The sequence below is a fragment of the Pleurodeles waltl genome, chromosome 10 (assembly GCF_031143425.1).
Source record: "Pleurodeles waltl isolate 20211129_DDA chromosome 10, aPleWal1.hap1.20221129, whole genome shotgun sequence".
In the NCBI taxonomy this organism is placed as follows: Eukaryota; Metazoa; Chordata; class Amphibia; order Caudata; family Salamandridae; genus Pleurodeles; species Pleurodeles waltl.
The window spans coordinates 2,013,144-2,039,316 of record NC_090449.1 but is presented as its reverse complement, the minus strand read 5'-3'; the positions used below and the strand labels follow the sequence as shown (position 1 = coordinate 2,039,316).

Sequence of the window (26,173 nt, the reverse complement as noted above, 5' to 3'; positions counted from 1 at the left end):
CTGCCTGATTTTCCAAACCAGAAATGGAATGTAAGGAAGAGGTGAAAAAGCGTAAGAAAAAATCCCTGATCAGTTCATCCATACAGCGTTGCCCTTGGATAGGGAGTGTGGGTACGTGGAGCGAAGCTTGGCCATTTTGCGATTTCTGCTGTGGCGAAAAGTTCTATCTTAAGAGTTTCACACTCTGAAGTTTGAAGGACTTTTGGGTGGAGTTACCATTCGTGGACTTGTTGCTCCATCCTGCTGAACAGGTCTGCAAAGTCGCTGTCCATTCCTGGAAGATACTCTGCCACCAGGTGAATGTGATGGTGGAGAGCACACTTTATTGTCTGAGAGACTTGTGACAATTGGGACGATCGTGTCCCCCTTTGTTTCTGTAGGTAATACATGGTTGCCAGTTTCTCAGTGCAGACTGTGACAACCTTGTGAGAGGTGGTGAAGAAATGCTTTCAGGGCTTGAAATACAGGCCGAGGCGCAAGGAAATTGATATGTAGGGATTGGTGCCAGAGATCCCAAAGGCCCTGTACTTTGAGGTCTGAAGGTGAGTGTTCCAACCAGTCAGTGATTCATCTGTGGTCAGAAGGACCTGAGGCCCAAGGTCCAGAAAAGGTCACCCTTTTAACAGGTTGGTGGTGCTCTACCACTGCTGAGAGTATGGTGGTCTGACACCACTAGATCCTCCAGGTGAACCTGTGACTGAGACCACTGGCGAGACAGACACTGCTGTGGGGGACGCATGTGTAGTATGGCATAGAGAATAAAGGCAATGCAGGAGGCCATCATCCCTAACATGCGCATAATAGTCGTGACTGTATGTGCGACTTACCTGAAATGGGGGGGGGCATGGGGGGGTGCTGAATACTGTGAACCCAAGACTGGTATGCTAGCACCCAACTCTGCATGGAGGGAGCCCCTAGACTAGGCGGCTCCTAAAGAGTTTAGAGGTGGGATTTGACAAAGCTGATGGTAAATCCCAGTGTCTGAAGCAGATCCACTGTCATCTGAGTGTCATATTGGCACTATGGTAAAATGCTGGAGTTGAGGAGCTAGTCGTCTAGTTAAGGGAACACACGTATGCTCTGTCTTCTGAGGTGTGCAACAGCTACTGCTAAACACTTCGTGAAGACTCTGGGAGCAGTTGTGACTCCAAAAGGTAGGACTGTGAACTGGTAATGTTTGCCTGCAACCATGAATCTTAGGTAATTGCAGTGTGCAAGGTGGAAGGGAATGGAAAATGTCACTTACCCAGTGTACATCTGTTCGTGGCATTAGTCGCTGCAGATTCACATGCTGTGCATAGTCCGCCGTCTGGTGTTGGGCTCGGAGTGTTACAAGTTGTTTTTCTTCGAAGAAGTCTTTTGAGTCACGAGACCGAGGGACTCCTCCTACTTTGGTTCCATTGCGCATGGGCGTCAACTCCATCTTAGATTGTTTTCCCCGCAGAGGGTGAGGTAGGAGTTGTGTATGCTAGTAATAGTGCCCACGCAATGGAATGAATAAGTATGTACAAAATGAAGGTTAAAGTAATATATTTACAAATGTACAAATGTTGAAGAATTACTTCCAAACAGCTACAGGCTGCCGGGAAGGCGGGTGGGCGCATGTGAATCTGCAGCGACTAATGCCACGAACAGATGTACACTGGGTAAGTGACATTTTCCGTTCGGTGGCATGTGTAGCTGCAGATACACATGCTGTGCATAGACTAGTAAGCAGTTTTCTCCCCAAAAGTGGTGGTTCAGCCTGTAGGAGTGGAAGTAGTTTGAAATAAAGTTCTTAGTACGGCTTGACCTACTGTGGCTTGTTGTGCAGATAACACATCTACACAGTAGTGTTTAGTAAATGTATGAGGCATAGACCATGTTGCTGCCTTACATATTTCGTTCATTGGAATATTTCCTAGAAAGGCCATAGTAGCACCTTTCTTTCTGGTTGTGTGCGCCCTTGGTGTAATAGGCAGTTCTCTTTTTGCTTTAAGATAGCAGGTTTGGATGCACCGTACTATCCATCTGGCAATACCTTGTTTTGATATTGGATTTCCTGTATGAGGTTTTTGGAATGCAATGAATAGTTTTGTGTTCCTAATTTCTTTTGTCCTATCAATGTAGTACATTAGTGCTCTCTTGATGTCTAATGTATGTAGTGCTCTTTCAGCTATTGAATCTGGCTGTGGGAAGAACACTGGTAATTCCACTGTTTGATTTAAGTAGAACGGTGAGATAACCTTTGGTAAGAATTTTGGATTTGTTCTTAGAACGACCTTATTCTTGTGTATTTGAATAAATGGTTCTTGTATGGTAAACGCCTGTATTTTACTTACTCTTCTTAGAGATGTGATGGCAATGAGAAATGCAACTTTCCACGTTAAGTATTGCATTTCACATGAATGCATGGGTTCAAAAGGTGGACCCATAAGCCTTGTTAAGACAATGTTGAGGTTCCATGAAGGAACAGGTGGTGTTCTTGGTGGTATAATTCTCTTTAGGCCTTCCATAAACGCTTTAATGACAGGTATTCTAAACAGGGAAATTGAATGAGTAATCTGCAGGTAAGCAGATATTGCGGTGAGATGTATCTTTATGGAAGAGAAAGCTAGATTAGATTTTTGCAAAAGTAGTAAATATCCTACTACATCTTTTGGAGATGCATGCAATGGTTGAATTTGATTATTATGGCAGTAATAAACAAATCTTTTCCATTTACTTGCATAGCAGTGGCTAGTGGAAGGTTTTCTAGCCTGTTTTATAACCTCCATACATTCTTGTGTGAGGTCTAAGTGTCCAAATTCTAGGATTTCAGGAGCCAAATTGCTAGATTCAGCGATGCTGGGTTTGGATGCCTGATCTGTTGTTTGTTTTGCGTTAGCAGATCAGGTCTGTTGGGTAGTTTGACATGAGGTACTACTGAAAGGTCTAGTAGCGTTGTATACCAAGGTTGTCTTGCCCATGTTGGAGCTATTAGTATGAGTTTGAGTTTGTTTTGACTCAATCTGTTTACTAGATATGGAAGGAGAGGGAGAGGGGGAAAAGCGTACACAAATATCCCTTACCAATTCATCCATAGACCATTGCCTTGGGAGTGGCGGTGTGGGTACCTGGATGCGAAGCTTTGGCATTTTGCGTTTTCTTTTGTTGCAAATAGATCTATTTGAGGTGTTCCCCAAATTTGAAAGTAATTGTTTAGTATTTGGGGGTGAATTTCCCATTCGTGGACTTGTTGGTGATCCCGAGAGAGATTGTCTGCTAGCTGGTTCTGGATCCCTGGAATAAATTGTGCTATTAGGCGAATGTGGTTGCGAATTGCCCAATGCCATATTTTTTGTGTTAGGAGACACAACTGTGTCGAGTGTGTCTCCCCCTGTTTGTTTAAATAATACATTGTCGTCATATTGTCCGTTTTGACAAGAATGTATTTGTGGGTTATCATGGGTTGGAATGCTTTCAACGCTAGAAATACTGCTAACAGTTCTAAGTGATTTATGTGGTACTTTCTTTGATGAATGTCCCATTGTCCTTGGATGCTGTGTTGATTGAGGTGTGCTCCCCACCCTGTCATGGAAGCATCTGTTATAACGTATGTTGGCACTGGGTCTTGGAAAGGCCGCCCTTTGTTTAAATTTATACTGTTCCACCATTGAAGCGAGATGTATGTTTGGCGGACTATCAACACCAGATCTCGAAGTTGACCCTGTGCCTGTGACCACTGTGATGCTAGGCACTGTTGTAAGGGCCGCATGTGCAACCTTGCGTATGGGACAATGGCTATGCATGAAGACATCATGCCTAGTAGTTTAAATACTATTTTTGCTTGTATCTTTTGTGTTGGATACATGGCTTGTATGACCTTGTGAATTGTTTGAACCCTTTGTGGACTTGGAGTGGCTATCCCTTTTATTGTGTTGATTGTTGCTCCTAAGTATTGTTGTGTTTGACACAGCAAAAGTTTTGACTTTGCATAGTTGATGGAGAAACCCAGCCTGTGAAGTGTCTGTATGACATACTTTGTGTGATGTGAACACTTTGTTAGCGTGTTGGTTTTGATTAACCAGTCGTCTAAGTAGGGGAACACGTGTGTAAGGAAATGCCTCCTTGGCATGGTTACCCCCTGACATTTTGCCTTTGCTGATGCTATGATTTGAATTGAAAGTGTGCTGAGGCCTGCTAACCAGGCCCCAGCACCAGTGTTTTCCCTAACCTGTACTTTTGATTCCACAATTGGCACACCCTGGCATCCAGATAAGTCCCTTGTAAGTGGTACCCCTGGTACCAAGGGCCCTGATGCCAAGGAAGGTCTCTAAGGGCTGCAGCATGTCTTATGCCACCCTGGTGACCCCTCACTCAGCACAGACACACTGCTTGCCAGCTTGTGTGTGCTGGTGAGAACAAAACGAGTAAGTCGACATGGCACTCCCCTCAGGGTGCCATGCCAGCCTCTCACTGCCTATGAAGGTATAGATAAGTCACCCCTCTAGTAGGCCTTACAGCCCTAAGGCAGGGTGCACTATACCATAGGTGAGGGCACCAGTGCATGAGCACTGTGCCCCTACAGTGTCTAAGCAATACCTTAGACATTGTAAGTGCAGGGTAGCCATAAGAGTATATGGTCTAGGAGTCTGTTTTACACGAACTCCACAGCACCATAATGGCTACACTGAAAACTGGGAAGTTTGGTATCAAACTTCTCAGCACAATAAATGCACACTGATGCCAGTGTACATTTTATTGTAAAATACACCACAGAGGGCACCTTAGAGGTGCCCCCTGAAACCTTAACCGACTATCTGTGTAGGCTGACTGGTTCCAGCAGCCTGCCACAAGCGAGACATGTTGCTGGCCCCATGGGGAGAGTGCCTTTGTCACTCTGAGGCCAGTAACAAAGCCTGCACTGGGTGGAGATGCTAACACCTCCCCCAGGCAGGAGCTGTAACACCTGGCGGTGAGCCTCAAAGGCTCACCCCTTTGTCACAGCACCGCAAGACACTCCAGCTAGTGGAGTTGCCCGCCCCCTCTGGCCACGGCCCCCACTTTTGGCGGCAAGACCGGAGGAAACAAATAAAACAACAAGGAGGAGTCACTGGCCAGTCAGGACAGCCCCTAAGGTGTCCTGAGCTGAAGTGACTAACTTTTAGAAATCCTCCATCTTGCAGATGGAGGATTCCCCCAATAGGATTAGGGATGTGACCCCCTCCCCTTGGGAGGAGGCACAAAGAGGGTGTACTCACCCTCAGGGCTAGTAGCCATTGGCTACTAACCCCCCAGACCTAAACACGTCCTTAAATTCAGTATTTAAGGGCTCCCCTGAACCTAAGAATTTAGATTCCTGAAACTACAAGAAGAGGACTGCTGAGCTGAAAAACCCTTGCAGAGGAAGAACAGAAGACACCAACTGCTTTGGCCCCAGACTTACCGGCCTGTCTCCTGCTTTCCAAAGAAACCTGCTCCAGCGACGCTTTCCAAGGGACCAGCGACCTCTGAATCGTCTGAGGACTGCCCTGCTTCAAGAAAGACAAGAAACTCCCGAGGACAGCGGCACTGCTCCAAAAGAACTGCAACTTTGTTTCAAGGAGCAGATTTAAAGACCCCTGCAACTCCCCGCAAGAAGCGTGAGACTTGCAACACAAGGAGTGCTTGGGAGTTGGCGATGCGCCACTGATTTGCAGCTTGTGCTGCAACCCTTTTCCCAGCTGCATCGAACTTGTGGCTCTCCTTGTCCGGAGGTAGTGCGTCGCCTGATGTATGCGAGTTGGCTCTTTTACGAGCTGCTCCTACGACTACTGAATCTGGCGCCAGTTGTGCTGTAATAAAAGCAGGGTCTGTAGGCGGTGCTTTATATTTTTTCTCCACCCTTGGAGTTATTGCTCTGCTTTTAACTGGCTTCATAAAAATCTGTTTAGCGTGCCTTAGCATTCCCGGGAGCATGGGAAGACTTTGATAATGGCTATGGGTGGAGGACAGGGTGTTACAGAGGAAGTCATCCTCAATAGGCTCCGAATGTAGCGATACATTATGAAATTCGGCTGCCCTGGCTACCACCTGTGCATATGCTGTACTGTCCTCAGGTGGTGAGGGATTAGTTGGGTACGATTCAGGGCTATTGTCCGATACTGGAGCATCATAGAGGTCCCATGCATCTGGATCATCTTGGCTCATGGTGGTATGAGCTGGTGAATGTGGTGGAGTTTGTGCCGGTGATGCATGGGTTGACTGTGGTGAAGAGGGTGGTGGAGTTACTTTCTTTACCACCTTTGCTTGTGGCTGCTTGTCTTCTTGTTGGAAGTCAAGTTTTCTTTTTCTCCTGACTGGGGGAAGAGTGCTGATCTTCCCTGTATCCTTTTGGATAAAGATCCGCTTTTACGTGTGATCTGGTTCTATTGTTTGTAATTCCTCCTCAAATCTGTGTTTTAGTTGGGAGGACAGTCCTTGTTCCTCTGAGTAGGAACTGGTTTTCGGTTGCCTGGTGTTTTGGCACCGAAACCGTGACTTGATTTTTTCGGCTCCGACAAGATCTTTCTTCTTTTCGGTGTCGTGCCTTCTCGGTGCCGAACATCTTCGGTGCCGTTGTCTCTGTGCCGAGCAACTTCGGTGCCGCTATCACATGTCGACCCTTTTCTGCACCACTCTCTCGGTTCCGAGATTGCTGCGTGCCTGTGTCTCGACCTGAGTCGGACGACTTCGGCACCAGCTCGCCCTTTTTCGGTGCCGATGGACGGTCACCTACTTTATGGGTTAAGCCATGGCCTGTTGGCGGTGGCGTCCCCTGGGCTTTCTCTGTTTTTTTGTGTGATCTTTGTTTCGACGTCTTACTCACGGTTGGTTGCTCTTCGACGTCGAATTCTTCGGAGTCTGAATTGGGGATGGAGAATGTTTCTTCTTCCTCCTCCTCGAACCGTTGTTGTCCTGTCGGCGTGGACGCCATCTGCAACCTCCTGGCTCTTCGGTCTCTGAGCGTTTTTCTCGACCGAAACGCGCGACAGGCCTCGCACGTATCCTCCTTGTGCTCGGGGGACAGGCACAAGTTACAGACCAAATGTTGGTCCGTGTAAGGATATTTATTGTGGCATTTAGGACAGAATCGAAACGGGGTCTGTTCCATCAGTCTCGATATTGCATGCGGTCGGGCCGACCAGGCCCCGACGGGTGATCGAAATTACCCCGAAGGGCTACCGGAGCTTCAAGATTCGGTGTTGATCTGTCTAATCTAACCCGATACCGAACGAAACAATACCGACTGATTTTTCCGAGATTCTGACTAACTTTCTGACCCGAAACACAGAGCGAAAAGGAACACGTCCGAACCCGATGGCGGAAAAAAAACAATCTAAGATAGAGTCGACGCCCATGCGCAATGGAACCAAAGTAGGAGGAGTCCCTCGGTCTCGTGACTCGAAAAGACTTCTTCGAAGAAAAACAACTTGTAACACTCCGAGCCCAACACCAGACGGCGGACTATGCACAGCATGTGTATCTGCAGCTACACATCCCACCGAACATGGAAGTAGGCATACTTTAGATCTAGGGCCGTAATAAGATCGCCTTGTTGTAGAAGTGGAATAAAGTCTTGAAGTGTAACCATATGAAAGTGTTCCTAGAGAATGTACTGGTTTAATGGTCTGAGGTCCAGAATAGGCCTGAGAGCCCCGTCCTTTTTGGGGAATAAAGTACAGGGAGTATACCCCAACCCCTGTTGCTGTAAGGGAACAGGCCGATGGGTCCTTTGAAAAGAGGGGAATGAACCTCTTGTTTGAGAAGGGTGAGGTGCTCCTGGGATGTTGGCCCACTCTTGATGAATATCTTGAAGCCGTCCTCCGACAGGTGGACTGAGGTAGTCAATGCTTTGCAGTGGGGGTAGAGCCTCGGGAGGCAGTGTTCTTACCTCTGCCCTTGTTGTTGCCTCTGTAAGACACTATAGAAACCCCTAGAAAAGGAGGGTGAAGGCTGTCTGGTTGGGGGGTGAGGGGGAAGTAGACGCCTCGGATGATGTGGATGTGTAAGCACCTCTGAAGGTGGGTGTGTCAAAAAATGCTCCTTTGTGTGGGGGACTGTAGAGCACCCATGGCCTAGGCTGTGTCCGGGCCTTTTTTCAGCTTCAAGGGCACAATCCAAGGGCCAAAAAGATGCTCCTTATAGGGCCTGTTAAGGACAGCTTGCTGTACCTCTGGTTTGAGACCATAACATCAAAACCACACATGCCTTCTTATCAAGACACTTGTATTAATGATGCTTGCAGCTAAATCTAGGGTAACTCTGCAACAATTTGCCACCCCCCTTTGCGGTGCTCTTCTGAGAGAAACTGGTGGAGCTCCTCCATTTCGTCCCAGTGAGCCCGGTTATACCTGGCTAGTAAAGACTGAATTGGCAATACACCAATGGTTTGCTGCCGGTGCAGCCACTCTGTAGCTGGCAGCATCTAACTTCTTACTCACCTTGTCAGGAGTCATCGTCTCCCCTGTGAGCTGGCTATTGCTATGTTTTCGTGAAGTGGCGGCCAACATAGAATCTGGAGGTAGAAGTGTGACCTAATGCACAATGGGTCTCAGGGAGCAGGCTTATCTTTCTTAAAAAAAAAGTTTCATCAGCATGACCAGGCATACCAGGAAGCATACGCAGGAATTGGATATCTATGATTAAATGTAAGCATATGGAACAGGAAGTCCTGTGCGATGGGGTCCTTGTGCAGCTCCACATTGTGGAAAGCGGTTGCACTTCCCACTACCTGCTGGTAGGCTGTACTATCCTCAGGTGGTGAGGGGCATGCAGAGTACCAATCTGGGTCACTGGTCAGTATGGGATGAGGTTCACGGATGTCCCATGGATCCAGGTCCTGCTATATCCCACACACATCTTCCCCAGTTTATGCAGGGGATCGCTGAGGAGTTTACTCTCCTGCAGTGGTGGGGCAGGTGGAGGGAAAGGAGATTAAGGAGGGGGGGAGCAAGGTGGAGCAGGGGGAGGGGGGGAGCAAGGTGGAGCAGGGGGAGGAGGAGGAGCGAGGTGGAGCAGGGGGAGGAGGAGGAGCGAGGAGGAGCAGGGGGAGGAGGAGGAGCGAGGTGGAGCAGGGGGAGGAGGAGGAGCAAGGTGGAGCAGGGGGAGGAGGAGGAGCAAGGTGGAGCAGGGGGAGGAGGAGGAGCAAGGTGGAGCAGGGGGAGGAGGAGGAGCAAGGTGGAGCAGGGGGAGGAGGAGGAGCAAGGTGGAGCAGGGGGAGGAGGAGGAGCAAGGTGGAGCAGGGGGAGGAGGAGGAGCAAGGTGGAGCAGGGGGAGGAGGAGGAGCAAGGTGGAGCAGGGGGAGGAGGAGGAGCAAGGTGGAGCAGGGGGAGGAGGAGGAGCAAGGTGGAGCAGGGGGAGGAGGAGGAGCAAGGTGGAGCAGGGGGAGGAGGAGGAGCAAGGTGGAGCAGGGGGAGGAGGAGGAGCAAGGTGGAGCAGGGGGAGGAGGAGCAAGGTGGAGCAGGGGGAGGAGGAGCAAGGTGGAGCAGGGGGAGGAGGAGCAAGGTGGAGCAGGGGGAGGAGGAGCAAGGTGGAGCAGGGGGAGGAGGAGCAAGGTGGAGCAGGGGGAGGAGGAGCAAGGTGGAGCAGGGGGAGGAGGAGCAAGGTGGAGCAGGGGGAGGAGGAGCAAGGTGGAGCAGGGGGAGGAGGAGCAAGGTGGAGCAGGGGGAGGAGGAGCAAGGTGGAGCAGGGGGAGGAGGAGCAAGGTGGAGCAGGGGGAGGAGGAGCAAGGTGGAGCAGGGGGAGGAGGAGCAAGGTGGAGCAGGGGGAGGAGGAGCAAGGTGGAGCAGGGGGAGGAGGAGCAAGGTGGAGCAGGGGGAGGAGGAGCAAGGTGGAGCAGGGGGAGGAGGAGCAAGGTGGAGCAGGGGGAGGAGGAGCAAGGTGGAGCAGGGGGAGGAGGAGCAAGGTGGAGCAGGGGGAGGAGGAGCAAGGTGGAGCAGGGGGAGGAGGAGCAAGGTGGAGCAGGGGGAGGAGGAGCAAGGTGGAGCAGGGGGAGGAGGAGCAAGGTGGAGCAGGGGGAGGAGGAGCAAGGTGGAGCAGGGGGAGGAGGAGCAAGGTGGAGCAGGGGGAGGAGGAGCAAGGTGGAGCAGGGGGAGGAGGAGCAAGGTGGAGCAGGGGGAGGAGGAGCAAGGTGGAGCAGGGGGAGGAGGAGCAAGGTGGAGCAGGGGGAGGAGGAGCAAGGTGGAGCAGGGGGAGGAGGAGCAAGGTGGAGCAGGGGGAGGAGGAGCAAGGTGGAGCAGGGGGAGGAGGAGCAAGGTGGAGCAGGGGGAGGAGGAGCAAGGTGGAGCAGGGGGAGGAGGAGCAAGGTGGAGCAGGGGGAGGAGGAGCAAGGTGGAGCAGGGGGAGGAGGAGCAGGTGGATGAGGCTCTGATGTTTTTGGCACCAACATTTTCGGTCTGTGCCATTTCCTCAGCGTGGAACTGGTAGCTGGCCAGCTTGGAGCAGAAGCACTCTGAGCCAAAGTTCGGACAGAGATGTCAACAATGTTTCAGACCTTGGTGCTGGAGGTCGAAGACATTGTTTTTGTCTAGGGTATTTTCAGAGCCGAGCCGGAAGGCAGGGCAGTCGAAACAGTTTTTCGGATCTGGCCATGGCCTTGTGGCAAATGGTGGTCCGGTGACCTCTAAGAGGCTTTTTAATAGCCTTAGGGTCACCAAGAGGGGCCACGGTCCTCGTGGTTTGCGAGGATCTCACCTCATAGCTTTCAATATCTGACTTGCACATCAAAGTCCTAGATTGAGGCCTCCTCTTGTTCAGGCTCTTCCAGGGCATGTTCCTCCCAAACATGTTCAGGTTGTCGTCCACAGTCTTGTGCGCCATTTCCAACCGATGAGCTCTTCGGGCCCGAAGAGTCTTCTTTGACCAGATGATTTGTAGGCATCGCAGGTAGCTTCCTGGTGATCCGGGGAGAGGCAAACCAGATGTTGGTTGGTGTGGAGAAATTTTGCATGGCACAAGGGCAGAAACGAAACTGCATTTGTTCCATCAACTCAGCATAATGGTCGATGCTGGGTGGTGAGGTAGGCCCGAAATGGGTGAGGACGCCCTGGACAGCACACCGTTGGTACCCAGACTGACAACTCGAACACTAAGACAGAAATATGCAATAGAGAAATAATGCAGTCGATAAAAAGATGGAAAGACAGATTCCCAACCAGAGCAAGTCGAAAGACGGAGCAAAGACGGAGCAAAGACACGTCCGAACCAGACGGCAGAAAGAAAACAATCTAACAAAGGATCTCATGCCTATGCACAGTATCACCAAGAGGAGGAGTCCCTCTATCCCGTGACTGGATATGCTTCTTCGAAGAAAAACAACTGCAACACTCCAGACCAATCACTAGATGGCAGGAGTATGCAGAGCATGTGTATCTACAGCCACACATTCCATCGAACACTTCTTTACTAGCACCATTATTAGCAAACAAGATGGAGGATCTAGTGGTAGCAATGCAAGCATAAAAGCACCAACAATTGAAAACTTGGCTTTAGAAATAGTCAGTAAATTTCAGATGAACAGGAACAGATGGATGACAGAAGGAACACCCTACAGCAAGTGAAATCCAAGCAAGTAATAGTTGCATTTGCTTAGGATACCCACGTCAGAGAAAGACTTGTAGCATGCTTGCAACCCATCTTTGCACTTCTGCCCGGAGGAGAGATGGCTCAGAATCTATCCTTTACGAAATATTCACCACCCAGCAATTAGGGTGAACAGCTCAACCCTTGACAAATCAATGACCATCCAGACAGGTGGTGGGCTCCAAGCTGTACACATTCGCAATAATTCAACCTGAGAGGTGAAGCCCTGTGCAAAGTCTGGGCCACTAAGGGGCATATTTATACTCCGTTTGCGCCGGAATTGCGTCGTTTTTTTTGACGCAATTTCGACGCAAAACTAACTCCATATTTATACTTTGGCGTTAGACGCGTCTAGCGCCAAAGTCCATGGAGTTTGCGTCATTTTTTTGCGTGGACACCTACTTTGCGTTAATGAGATGCAAGGTAGACGTTCACGTCTAAAAAAAAAAAAAAAAAAACGACTCCGAGGCATGTGCGTCGGATTTATACTCCCGGGCAAAATTCACGCCCGGGAGTGGGCGGGTCACAAAAAATGACATACGTCCGCTTTTGCACTGTTTTTTAGCGCCTGCAAAAGGCAGGCGTTAAGGGACCTGTGGGCTCTGAAGGAGCCCAGAGGTGCCCTCCCATGCCCCCAGGGACACCCCCTGTCACCCTTGCCCACCCCAGGAGGACACCCAAGGCTGGAGGGACCCATCCCAGGGACATTAAGGTAAGTTCAGGTAAGTGTTTTTTGTGTGTTTTTTTTGTGGCATAGGGGGGCCTGATTTGTGCCCCCCCTACATGCCACTATGCCCAATGACCATGCCCAGGGGACAGAAGTCCCCTGGGCATGGCCATTGGGCAAGGGGGCATGACTCCTGTCTTTGCTAAGACAGGAGTCATTTCTATGGGGGTTGGGAGTGAAAAAAAATGGCGCAAATCGGGTTAAGGCGAAAAAATTGCCTCAACCTGACTTGCCCCATTTCTTGACGCCCAAGCTCCCTTTTCCCCTACGCTGGCGCTGCCTGGTGTATGCCTTTTTTTTAACGCACACCAGACGGCGCCGGCGGCTAACGCCGGCTAACGTCATTCAATAAATACGGCGCCCGCATGGTGCTTCAGAATGGCGTTAGCCCGCGCTAATTTTTTTGACGCAAAACTGCGTTAGCGCAGTTTTGCGTCAAAAAGTATAAATATGGGCCTAAGTGTTAGACTGGAAAGGCGGTTGTATAAGTGAATGGCACCTCCTCCAGTGTTAACAGCAGCTGCTTGTAGAAGCCTGCCAGTTCAGGTCAGCTCACCCACATCTGGACACCCTTCTAGAAACCCTGCCACACACACCACTGTTCTACAACCTAAAATATACTTGCCCAATCTGCAGTGCAGAAGTTGACAGCCTCAGCAAAGTTGTAGCCTTGGTTAAAGCCACTGTGATAGGCCCGAGGAAAAGTAATCACAAACTCACCAGCACACTGGTTAGTTCGGACCACCTGTAGGAAAGAGAGAAAAAGGTTATTAGGACTAAAGAAGTGAAATATAATTAAATGTGGAATAGGGCCAAAAATTAAGATAGGTCTTGGAAAAAAGAAACCAGCACTGATTAATAGGAAGGTCAGAAGGGCAGCCAGAGGGATAAAAGGTAAACCAAGTGTAGGAAGTTGGCTCTGTATGCACTATTTCAAAGTAAGGAATAGCATGCACAGAGTCCAAGGGTTCCCCTTAGAGGTAAGATAGTGGCAAAAAGAGATAATACTAATGCTCTATTTTGTGGTAGTGTGGTCGAGCAGTAGGCTTATCAAAGGAGTAGTGTTGAGCATTTGTTGTACATACACACAGGCAATAAATGAGGAACACACACTCAGAGACAAATCCAGCAAATAGGTTGTTATAGAAAAACATATTTTCTTAGTTTATTTTAAGAACCACAGGTTCAAATTTTACATGTAATATCTCATTTGAAAGGTATTGCAGGTAAGTACTTTAGGAACTTTGAATCATTTAATTAGCATGTATACTTTTCTCATAAAACACAATAAGCGGTTTTAAAAGTGGACACTTAGTGCAATTTTCACAGTTCCTGGGGGAGGTAAAGTAATGTTAGTTTTAACAGGTAAGTAAGTCACTTACAGGTTTCAGTTTTTGGTCCAAGGTAGCCCACCGTTGGGGGTTCAGAGCAACCCCAAAGTTACCACACCAGCAGCTCAGGGCCGGTCAGGTGCAGAGGTCAAAGAGGTGCTGTAAGGAAATGCCTCCTTGGCATGGTTACCCCCTGACTTTTTGCCTTTGCTGATGCTATGTTTTGAATTGAAAGTGTGCTGAGGCCTGCTAACCAGGCCCCAGCACCAGTGTTCTTTCCCTAACCTGTACTTTTGATTCCACAATTGGCACACCCTGGCATCCAGATAAGTCCCTTGTAACTGGTACCAAGGGCCCTGAGACAATTCCAGGCCAATAGAATTTTGTATAGAAAAATATATTTTCTTAGTTTATTTTAAGAACCACAGGTTCAAATTCTACATGTAATATCTCATTTGAAAGGTATTGCAGGTAAGTACTTTAGGAACTTTGAATAATCACAATAGCATATATACTTTTTACACAAAACACACATAGCTATTTTAAAAGTGGACACAGTGCAATTTTCACAGTTCCTAGGGGAGGTAAAGTAATGTTAGTTCTTGCAGGTAAGTAAACCACCTACGGGGTTCAAATTGGGGTCCAAGGTAGCCCACCGTTGGGGGTTTCAGAGCAACCCCAAAGTTACCACACCAGCAGCTCAGGGCCGGTGCCAGTCTGCCAGCAGGTAAGTACCAGCGTCTTCGGAGGGCAGACTAGGGGGGTTTTGTAGGGCACCGGGGGGGGGGGGGGGGGGGGGGGGGGGGGGGGGAGGGGTGCTCACAAGCTCACACAAAAAGTACACCCTCAGCAGCACGGGGGCGGCCGGGTGCAGTGTGCAAACACGTGTCGGGTTTTCAATACGTTTCAATGAGACCAAGGGGTCTCTTCAGCGATGCAGGCAGGCAAGGGGGGGGCTCCTCGGGGTAGCCACCACCTGGGCAAGGGAGGGGGGCTCCTGGGGGTCACTCCTGCACTGGAGTTCCGATCCTTCAGGTCCTGGGGGCTGCGGGTGCAGGGTCTTTTCCAGGTGTCAGGTTTTCAGAGTCAGGCAGTCGCGGTCAGGGAGAGCCTCGGGATTCCCTCTGCAGGCGTCGCTGTGGGGGCTCAGGGGGGACAACTTTGGTTACTCACAGTCTCGGAGTCGCCATAGGGTCCTCCCTGAGGTGTTTCTTCACCAGTCGAGTCGGGATCGCCGGGTGCAGTGTTGCAAGTCTCACGCTTCTTGCGGGGATTGCAGGGGTCTTTAAATCTGCTCCTCTGGATACAAAGTTGCAGTCTTTGTTGAACAGGGCCGCTGTTCTCAGGAGTTCTTGGTCTCTTGGAAGCAGGGCAGTCCTCTGAGGATTCAGAGGTCGCTGGTCCCGGAGAAAGCGTCGCTGGAGCAGTTTTCTTCTGAAGGAGGGAGACAGGCCGGTAGGACTGGGGCCAAAGCAGTTGTTTCAGCTCAGCAGTCCTCTTCTTCTGTAAGTTGCAGGAATCTAAATTCTTAGGTTCAGGGGAGTCCTTAAATACTAAATTTAAGGGCGTGTTTAGGTCTGGGGGGTTAGTAGCCAATGGCTACTAGCCCTGAGGGTGGGTACACCTTCTTTGTGCCTCCTCCCAAGGGGAGGGGGTCACATTCCTATCCCTATTGGGGGAATCCTCCATCTGCAAGATGGAGGATTGCTAAAAGTTAGAGTCACTTCAGCTCAGGACACCTTAGGGGCTGTCCTGACTGGCCAGTGACTCCCTGTTTTTCTCATTAATTCCTCCGGCCTTGCCGCCAAAAGTGCGGCCGTGGCCGGAGGGGGCGGGCAACTCCACTAGCTGGAGTGCCCTGTGGTGCTGGAACAAAGGGGGTGAGCCTTTGAGGCTCACCGCCAGGTGTTACAGCTCCTGCCTGGGGGAGGTGATAGCATCTCCACCCAGTGCAGACTTTGTTACTGGTCACAGAGTGACAAAGGCACTCTCCCCATGTGGCCAGCAACATGTCTCGAGTATGGCAGGCTGCTAAAACCAGTCAGCCTACACGGGTAGTTGGTTAAGGTTTCAGGGGGCACCTCTAAGGTGCCCTCTGGGGTGTATTTCACAATAAAATGTACACTGGCATCAGTGTGCATTTATTGTGCTGAGAAGTTTGATACCAAACTTCCCAGTTTTCAGTGTAGCCCTTATGGTGCTGTGGAGTTCGTGTTTGACAGACTCCCAGACCATATACTCTTATGGCTACCCTGCACTTACAATGTCTAAGGTTTTGCTTAGACACTGTAGGGGCACAGTGCTCATGCACTGGTGCCCTCACCTATGGTATAGTGCACCCTGCCTTAGGGCTGTAAGGCCTGCTAGAGGGGTGACTTATCTATACTGCATAGGCAGTTTGAGGTTGGCATGGCACCCTGAGGGGAGTGCCATGTCGACTTACTCGTTTTGTCCTCACCAGCACACACAAGCTGGCAAGCAGTGTGTCTGTACTGAGTGAGGGGTCCCCAGGGTGGCATAACATATGCTGCAGCCCTTAGAGACCTTCCCTGGCATCAGAGCCCTTGGTACCAGGGGTACCAGTTACAAGGGACTTACCTGGATGCCAGGGTGTGCCAATTGTGAAAACAAAAGTACAGGTTAGGGAAAGAACACTGGTGCTGGGGCCTGGTTAGCAGGCCTCAGCACACTTTCAATTCAAAACATAGCATCAGTGTAGGAAGTTGGCTCTGTATGTGCTATTTCAAAGTAAGGAATAGCATGCACAGAGTCCAAGGGTTCCCCTTAGAGGTAAAATAGTGGTAAAAATAGATAATACTAATGCTCTATTTTGTGGTAGTGTGGTCGAGCAGTAGGCTTATCCAAGGAGTAGTGTTAAGCATTTGTTGTACATACACATAGACAATAAATGAGGTACACACACTCAGAGACAAATCCAGCCAATAGGTTTTTGTATAGAAAAATATCTTTTCTTAGTTTATTTTAAGAACCACAGGTTCAAATTCTACATGTAATAGCTCATTCGAAAGGTATTGCAGGTAAGTACTTTAGGAACTTCAAATCATAAAAATTGCATGTATACTTTTCAAGTTATTGACAAATAGCTGTTTTAAAAGTGGACACTTAGTGCAATTTTCACAGTTCCTGGGGGAGGTAAGTTTTTGTTAGTTTTACCAGGTAAGTAGGACACTTACAGGGTTCAGTTCTTGGTCCAAGGTAGCCCACCGTTGGGGGTTCAGAGCAACCCCAAAGTCACCACACCAGCAGCTCAGGGCCGGTCAGGTGCAGAGTTCCAAGTGGTGCCCAAAACACATAGGCTAGAATGGAGTGAAGGGGGTGCCCCGGTTCCGGTCTGCTTGCAGGTAAGTACCCGCGTCTTCGGAGGGCAGACCAGGGGGGTTTTGTAGGGCACCGGGGGGGACACAAGTCCACACAGAAATTTCACCCTCAGCAGCGCGGGGGCGGCCGGGTGCAGTGTCGAAACAAGCGTCGGGTTTGTAATGGAAGTCAATGGGAGATCTAGGGATCTCTTCAGCGCTGCAGGCAGGCAAGGGGGGGGTTCCTCGGGGAAACCTCCACTTGGGTAAGGGAGAGGGACTCCTGGGGGTCACTCCTCCAGTGAAAGTCCGGTCCTTCAGGTCCTGGGGGCTGCGGGTGCAGGGTCTCTCCCAGGTGTCGGGACTTTAGGTTCAAAGAGTCGCGGTCAGGGGAAGCCTCGGGATTCCCTCTGCAGGCGGCGCTGTGGGGGCTCAGGGGGGACAGGTTTTTGTACTCACAGTCTTAGAGTAGTCCTGGGGTCCCTCCTGAGGTGTTGGATCGCCACCAGCCGAGTCGGGGTCGCCGGGTGCAGTGTTGCAAGTCTCACGCCTTTTGCGGGGAGCTTGCAGGGTTCTTTAAAGCCGCTGGAAACAAAGTTGCAGCCTTTCTTGGAGCAGGTCCGCTGTCCTCGGGAGTTTCTTGTCTTTTCGAAGCAGGGGCAGTCCTCAGAGGATGTCGAGGTCGCTGGTCCCTTTGGAAGGCGTCGCTGGAGCAGGATCTTTGGAAGGCAGGAGACAGGCCGGTGAGTTTCTGGGGCCAAGGCAGTAGTCGTCTTCTGGTCTTCCTCTGCAGGGGTTTTCAGCTAGGCAGTCCTTCTTCTTGTAGTTGCAGGAATCTAATTTTCTAGGGTTCAGGGTAGCCCTTAAATACTAAATTTAAGGGCGTGTTTAGGTCTGGGGGGTTAGTAGCCAATGGCTACTAGCCCTGAGGGTGGGTACACCCTCTTTGTGCCTCCTCCCAAGGGGAGGGGGTCACAATCCTAACCCTATTGGGGGAATCCTCCATCTGCAAGATGGAGGATTTCTAAAAGTTAGAGTCACCTCAGCTCAGGACACCTTAGGGGCTGTCCTGACTGGCCAGTGACTCCTCCTTGTTATTCTCATTATTTTCTCCGGCCTTGCCGCCAAAAGTGGGGCCTGGCCGGAGGGGGCGGGCAACTCCACTAGCTGGAGTGTCCTGCTGGGTTGGCACAAAGGAGGTGAGCCTTTGAGGCTCACCGCCAGGTGTGACAATTCCTGCCTGGGAGAGGTGTTAGCATCTCCACCCAGTGCAGGCTTTGTTACTGGCCTCAGAGTGACAAAGGCACTCTCCCCATGGGGCCAGCAACATGTCTCGGTTTGTGGCAGGCTGCTAAAACTAGTCAGCCTACACAGATAGTCGGTTAAGTTTCAGGGGGCACCTCTAAGGTGCCCTCTGTGGTGTATTTTACAATAAAATGTACACTGGCATCAGTGTGCATTTATTGTGTTGAGAAGTTTGATACCAAACTTCCCAGTTTTCAGTGTAGCCATTATGGTGCTGTGGAGTTCGTGTTTGACAGACTCCCAGACCATATACTCTTATGGCTACCCTGCACTTACAATGTCTAAGGTTTTATTTAGACACTGTAGGGGTACCATGCTCATGCACTGGTACCCTCACCTATGGTATAGTGCACCCTGCCTTAGGGCTGTAAGGCCTGCTAGAGGGGTGTCTTACCTATACTGCATAGGCAGTGAGAGGCTGGCATGGCACCCTGAGGGGAGTGCCATGTCGACTTACTCGTTTTGTCCTCACTAGCACACACAAGCTGGCAAGCAGTGTGTCTGTGCTGAGTGAGAGGTCTCCAGGGTGGCATAAGACATGCTGCAGCCCTTAGAGACCTTCCTTGGCATCAGGGCCCTTGGTACTAGAAGTACCAGTTACAAGGGACTTATCTGGATGCCAGGGTCTGCCAATTGTGGATACAAAAGTACAGGTTAGGGAAAGAACACTGGTGCTGGGGCCTGGTTAGCAGGCCTCAGCACACTTTCAATTGTAAACATAGCATCAGCAAAGGCAAAAAGTCAGGGGGCAACCATGCCAAGGAGGCATTTCCTTACACAACCCCCCCCCAAACGAAAGAGGATGAGACTAACCTTTCCCAAGAGAGTCTTCATTTTCTAAGTGGAAGAACCTGGAAAGGCCATCTGCATTGGCATGGGCAGTCCCAGGTCTGTGTTCCACTATAAAGTCCATTCCCTGTAGGGAGATGGACCACCTCAACAGTTTAGGATTTTCACCTTTCATTTGCATCAGCCATTTGAGAGGTCTGTGGTCAGTTTGAACTAGGAAGTGAGTCCCAAAGAGGTATGGTCTCAGCTTCTTCAGGGACCAAACCACAGCAAAGGCCTCCCTCTCAATGGCACTCCAACGCTGCTCCCTGGGGAGTAACCTCCTGCTAATGAAAGCAACAGGCTGGTCAAGGCCATCATCATTTGTTTGGGACAAAACTGCCCCTATCCCATGTTCAGAGGCATCAGTCTGCACAATGAACTGCTTAGAATAATCTGGAGCTTTGAGAACTGGTGCTGAGCACATTGCCTGTTTCAGGGTGTCAAAGGCCTGTTGGCAGTCCACAGTCCAGTTCACTTTCTTGGGCATTTTCTTGGAGGTGAGCTCAGTGAGGGCTGTCACAATGGATCCATATCCCTTCACAAACCTCCTGTAGTACCCAGTCAAGCCAAGGAATGCCCTGACTTGAGTCTGGGTTTTTGGAGCTACCCAGTCCAGAATGGTCTGGATCTTGGGTTGGAGTGGCTGAACTTGGCCTCCACCTACAAGGTGTCCCAAGTAAACCACAGTTCCCTGCCCTATCTGGCATTTGGATGCCTTGATAGAGAGGCCTGCAGATTGCAGAGCCTTCAAAACCTTCCTCAGGTGGACCAGGTGATCCTGCCAGGTGGAGCTAAAGACAGCAATATCATCAAGATAAGCTGTGCTAAAGGACTCCAAGCCAGCAAGGACTTGATTCACCAACCTTTGGAAGGTGGCAGGGGCATTCTTTAAACCAAAGGGCATAACAGTAAACTGATAATGCCCATCAGGTGTGGAGAATGCTGTCTTTTCTTTTGCTCCCGGTGCCATTTTTATTTGCCAGTACCCTGCTGTCAAGTCAAAGGTACTTAGAAATTTGGCAGCACCTAATTTATCAATGAGCTCATCAGCTCTTGGAATTGGATGAGCATCTGTCTTGGTGACAGAATTGAGCCCTCTGTAGTCCACACAAAACCTCATCTCTTTCTTTCCATCCGTGGTGTGAGGTTTGGGGACTAAGACCACTGGGCTAGCCCAGGGGCTGTCAGAGCGCTCAATGACTCCCAATTCCAGCATCTTGTGGACTTCCACCTTGATGCTTTCCTTAACATGGTCAGACTGTCTAAAGATTTTGTTCTTGACAGGCATGCTGTCTCCTGTGTCCACATCATGGGTACACAGGTGTGTCTGACCAGGGGTTAAGGAGAAGAGTTCAGGAAACTGTTGTAGGACTCTCCTACAATCAGCTTGCTGTTGGCCAGAGAGGGTGTCTGAGTAGATCACTCCATCTACTGTACCATCTTTTGGGTCTGATGACAGAAGATCAGGGAGAGGTTCACTCTCTGCCTCCTGATCCTCATCTGTTACCATTAACAGATTGACATCAGCCCTGTCGTGGAAGAGCTTAAGGCGGTTTACATGGATCACCCTTTTGGGGCTCCTGCTTGTGCCCAGGTCCACCAAGTAGGTGACCTGACTCTTCCTCTCTAGTACTGGGTAAGGGCCACTCCATTTGTCCTGGAGTGCCCTGGGAGCCACAGGCTCCAGAACCCAGACTTTCTGCCCTGGTTGGAACTCAACCAGTGCAGCCTTTTGGTCATACCAAAACTTCTGGAGCTGTTGGCTGGCCTCAAGGTTTTTGGTTGCCTTTTCCATGTACTCTGCCATTCTGGAGCGAAGGCCAAGTACATAGTCCACTATGTCCTGTTTAGGCTCATGGAGAGGTCTCTCCCAGCCTTCTTTAACAAGGGCAAGTGGTCCCCTTACAGGATGACCAAACAGAAGTTCAAAGGGTGAGAATCCTACTCCCTTCTGTGGTACCTCCCTGTAAGCGAAAAGCAGACATGGCAGGAGGACATCCCATCTCCTTTTGAGTTTTTCTGGGAGCCCCATGATCATGCCCTTTAATGTCTTGTTGAATCTCTCAACCAAGCCATTAGTTTGTGGATGGTATGGTGTAGTGAATTTATAAGTCACTCCACACTCATTCCACATGTGCTTTAGGTATGCTGACATGAAGTTGGTACCTCTGTCAGACACCACCTCCTTAGGGAAACCCACTCTGGTAAAGATACCAATGAGGGCCTTGGCTACTGCAGGGGCAGTAGTCGACCTAAGGGGAATAGCTTCAGGATACCTGGTAGCATGATCCACTACCACCAGGATATACATATTTCCTGAGGCTGTGGGAGGTTCCAGTGGACCAACTATGTCCACACCCACTCTTTCAAAGGGCACCCCCACCACTGGAAGTGGAATGAGGGGGGCCTTTGGGTGCCCACCTGTCTTACCACTGGCTTGACAGGTGGGGCAGGAGAGGCAAAACTCCTTAACCATGTTGGACATATTGGGCCAGTAGAAGTGGTTGACTAACCTCTCCCACGTCTTGGTTTGTCCCAAATGTCCAGCAAGGGGAATGTCATGGGCCAATGTTAGGATGAACTCTCTGAACAGCTGAGGCACTACCACTCTCCTAGTGGCACCAGGTTTGGGGTCTCTGGCCTCAGTGTACAGGAGCCCATCTTCCCAATAGACCCTATGTGTTCCATTTTTCTTGCCTTTGGACTCTTCAGCAGCTTGCTGCCTAAGGCCTTCAAGAGAGGGACAGGTTTCTTGTCCCTTACACAGCTCTTCCCTTGAGGGTCCCCCTGGGCCTAAGAGCTCAACCTGATAAGGTTCAAGCTCCAAAGGCTCAGTTCCCTCAGAGGGCAGAACTTCTTCCTGAGAAGAGAGGTTCCCTTTCTTTTGCTGTGTTGCAGTTGGTTTCCCAACTGACTTTCCTGTTCTCTTGGTAGGCTGGGCCATTTTTCCAGACTCCAGCTCTACTTTTTCACCCTGTGCCTTGCATTGTGCTCTTGTTTTCACACACACCAGTTCAGGGATACCCAGCATTGCTGCATGGGTTTTTAGTTCTACCTCAGCCCATGCTGAGGACTCCAGGTCATTTCCAAGCAGACAGTCCACTGGGATATTTGAGGAGACCACTACCTGTTTCAGGCCATTGACCCCTCCCCATTCTAAAGTAACCATTGCCATGGGATGTACTTTTCTCTGATTGTCAGCGTTGGTGACTGTGTAAGTTTTTCCAGTCAGGTATTGGCCAGGGGAAACCAGTTTCTCTGTCACCATGGTGACACTGGCACCTGTATCCCTCAGGCCCTCTATTCTAGTCCCATTAATTAAGAGTTGCTGTCTGTATTTTTGCATGTTAGGCGGCCAGACAGCTAGTGTGGCTAAATCCACCCCACCCTCAGAAACTAGAGTAGCTTCAGTGTGGACCCTGATTTGCTCTGGGCACACTGTTGATCCCACTTGGAGACTAGCCATACCAGTGTTACCTGGATGGGAGTTTGGAGTGGAACCTTTCTTGGGACAGGCCTTGTCTCCAGTTTGGTGTCCATGCTGTTTACAGCTATGACACCAGGCCTTTTTGGGATCAAAGTTTTTACCCTTGTACCCATTGTTTTGTGAAGAGGCTCTGGGCCCACCCTCCTGTGCAGGTTTTTGGGGGCCTGTAGAAGACTCTTTACTATTTTTAGTTTTGGTTGTCTCATCACCCTTCTGCTGGGGAGTCTTTGTGACCCCTTTCTTTTGGTCACCCCCTGTTGAAGTCTTGGACACCCTTGTCTTGACCCAATGGTCCGCCTTCTTTCCCAATTCTTGGGGAGAAATTGGTCCTAGGTCTACCAGATGCTGATGCAGTTTATCATTGAAACAATTACTTAACAGGTGTTCCTTCACAAATAAATTGTACAGCCCATCATAATTACTTACACCACTGCCTTGAATCCAACCATCTAGTGTTTTCACTGAGTAGTCAACAAAGTCAACCCAGGTCTGGCTCGAGGATTTTTGAGCCCCCCTGAACCTAATCCTGTACTCCTCAGTGGAGAATCCAAAGCCCTCAATCAGGGTACCCTTCATGAGGTCATAAGATTCTGCATCTTGTCCAGAGAGTGTGAGGAGTCTATCCCTACACTTTCCTGTGAACATTTCCCAAAGGAGAGCACCCCAGTGAGATCTGTTCACTTTTCTGGTTACACAAGCCCTCTCAAAAGCTGTGAACCATTTGGTGATATCATCACCATCTTCATATTTAGTTACAATCCCTTTGGGGATTTTCAACATGTCAGGAGAATCTCTGACCCTATTTATGTTGCTGCCACCATTGATGGGTCCTAGGCCCATCTCTTGTCTTTCCCTCTCTATGGCTAGGATCTGTCTTTCCAAAGCCAATCTTTTGGCCATCCTGGCTAACTGGATGTCCTCTTCACTGGAGTTATCCTCAGTGATTTCAGAGTTGTTGGTCCCTCCTGTGAGGGAACCAGCATCTCTGACTATTATTTGTGGAGTCAGGGCTTGAGAAGCCCTGCTCTCCCTAAGTAGGACTGGAGGGGGGGAATTTCCCTCCAAGTCACTATCTTCATCCTCTGAGTTGCCATCCTCAGAGGGGTTGGCCTTTTCAAACTCTGCCAAAAGCTCCTGGAGCTGTACTTTGGTAGGTTTGGGGCCCATTGCTATTTTCTTTAGTTTACAGAGTGACCTTAGCTCTCTCATCTGTAGATGGAGGTAAGGTGTGGTGTCGAGTTCCACCACATTCACATCTGTGCTAGACATTATGCTTCTAAAAGTTGGAATACTTTTTAAGAAACTAAAACTGGTTCTAGAATCTAATTCAAACTTTTACAAACTTTTAAACTCTAAAAGAAATGCTAATCAGGATCTAACACAAGGCCCTAGCAGGTCTTTTAAGAATTTAGAAAACTTTTCAAATTGCAAAAATCAATTTCTAATGACAATTTTGGAATTTGTCGTGTGATCAGGTATTGGCTGAGTAGTCCAGCAAATGCAAAGTCTTGTACCCCACCGCTGATCCACCAATGTAGGAAGTTGGCTCTGTATGTGCTATTTCAAAGTAAGGAATAGCATGCACAGAGTCCAAGGGTTCCCCTTAGAGGTAAAATAGTGGTAAAAATAGATAATACTAATGCTCTATTTTGTGGTAGTGTGGTCGAGCAGTAGGCTTATCCAAGGAGTAGTGTTAAGCATTTGTTGTACATACACATAGACAATAAATGAGGTACACACACTCAGAGACAAATCCAGCCAATAGGTTTTTGTATAGAAAAATATCTTTTCTTAGTTTATTTTAAGAACCACAGGTTCAAATTCTACATGTAATAGCTCATTCGAAAGGTATTGCAGGTAAGTACTTTAGGAACTTCAAATCATAAAAATTGCATGTATACTTTTCAAGTTATTGACAAATAGCTGTTTTAAAAGTGGACACTTAGTGCAATTTTCACAGTTCCTGGGGGAGGTAAGTTTTTGTTAGTTTTACCAGGTAAGTAGGACACTTACAGGGTTCAGTTCTTGGTCCAAGGTAGCCCACCGTTGGGGGTTCAGAGCAACCCCAAAGTCACCACACCAGCAGCTCAGGGCCGGTCAGGTGCAGAGTTCCAAGTGGTGCCCAAAACACATAGGCTAGAATGGAGTGAAGGGGGTGCCCCGGTTCCGGTCTGCTTGCAGGTAAGTACCCGCGTCTTCGGAGGGCAGACCAGGGGGGTTTTGTAGGGCACCGGGGGGGACACAAGTCCACACAGAAATTTCACCCTCAGCAGCGCGGGGGCGGCCGGGTGCAGTGTCGAAACAAGCGTCGGGTTTGTAATGGAAGTCAATGGGAGATCTAGGGATCTCTTCAGCGCTGCAGGCAGGCAAGGGGGGGGTTCCTCGGGGAAACCTCCACTTGGGTAAGGGAGAGGGACTCCTGGGGGTCACTCCTCCAGTGAAAGTCCGGTCCTTCAGGTCCTGGGGGCTGCGGGTGCAGGGTCTCTCCCAGGTGTCGGGACTTTAGGTTCAAAGAGTCGCGGTCAGGGGAAGCCTCGGGATTCCCTCTGCAGGCGGCGCTGTGGGGGCTCAGGGGGGACAGGTTTTTGTACTCACAGTCTTAGAGTAGTCCTGGGGTCCCTCCTGAGGTGTTGGATCGCCACCAGCCGAGTCGGGGTCGCCGGGTGCAGTGTTGCAAGTCTCACGCCTTTTGCGGGGAGCTTGCAGGGTTCTTTAAAGCCGCTGGAAACAAAGTTGCAGCCTTTCTTGGAGCAGGTCCGCTGTCCTCGGGAGTTTCTTGTCTTTTCGAAGCAGGGGCAGTCCTCAGAGGATGTCGAGGTCGCTGGTCCCTTTGGAAGGCGTCGCTGGAGCAGGATCTTTGGAAGGCAGGAGACAGGCCGGTGAGTTTCTGGGGCCAAGGCAGTAGTCGTCTTCTGGTCTTCCTCTGCAGGGGTTTTCAGCTAGGCAGTCCTTCTTCTTGTAGTTGCAGGAATCTAATTTTCTAGGGTTCAGGGTAGCCCTTAAATACTAAATTTAAGGGCGTGTTTAGGTCTGGGGGGTTAGTAGCCAATGGCTACTAGCCCTGAGGGTGGGTACACCCTCTTTGTGCCTCCTCCCAAGGGGAGGGGGTCACAATCCTAACCCTATTGGGGGAATCCTCCATCTGCAAGATGGAGGATTTCTAAAAGTTAGAGTCACCTCAGCTCAGGACACCTTAGGGGCTGTCCTGACTGGCCAGTGACTCCTCCTTGTTATTCTCATTATTTTCTCCGGCCTTGCCGCCAAAAGTGGGGCCTGGCCGGAGGGGGCGGGCAACTCCACTAGCTGGAGTGTCCTGCTGGGTTGGCACAAAGGAGGTGAGCCTTTGAGGCTCACCGCCAGGTGTGACAATTCCTGCCTGGGAGAGGTGTTAGCATCTCCACCCAGTGCAGGCTTTGTTACTGGCCTCAGAGTGACAAAGGCACTCTCCCCATGGGGCCAGCAACATGTCTCGGTTTGTGGCAGGCTGCTAAAACTAGTCAGCCTACACAGATAGTCGGTTAAGTTTCAGGGGGCACCTCTAAGGTGCCCTCTGTGGTGTATTTTACAATAAAATGTACACTGGCATCAGTGTGCATTTATTGTGTTGAGAAGT

The 26,173-nt window shown here is 49.9% G+C and overlaps 1 protein-coding gene across 4 annotated transcripts in view; it reads right to left on the bottom strand.

The window, feature by feature from the left end:
• Window positions 1–26,173, bottom strand: part of KDM5C (lysine demethylase 5C) — a 457,813-nt gene that overhangs the window by 275,234 nt on the left and 156,406 nt on the right. For all 4 annotated transcript variants that reach the window (XM_069209299.1, XM_069209300.1, XM_069209301.1 and 1 more), the window contains one exon: window positions 12,915–13,034. In XM_069209299.1, coding sequence (XP_069065400.1) covers window positions 12,915–13,034 — 120 coding nt within the window. The remainder of the gene's footprint in view (window positions 1–12,914; window positions 13,035–26,173) is intronic.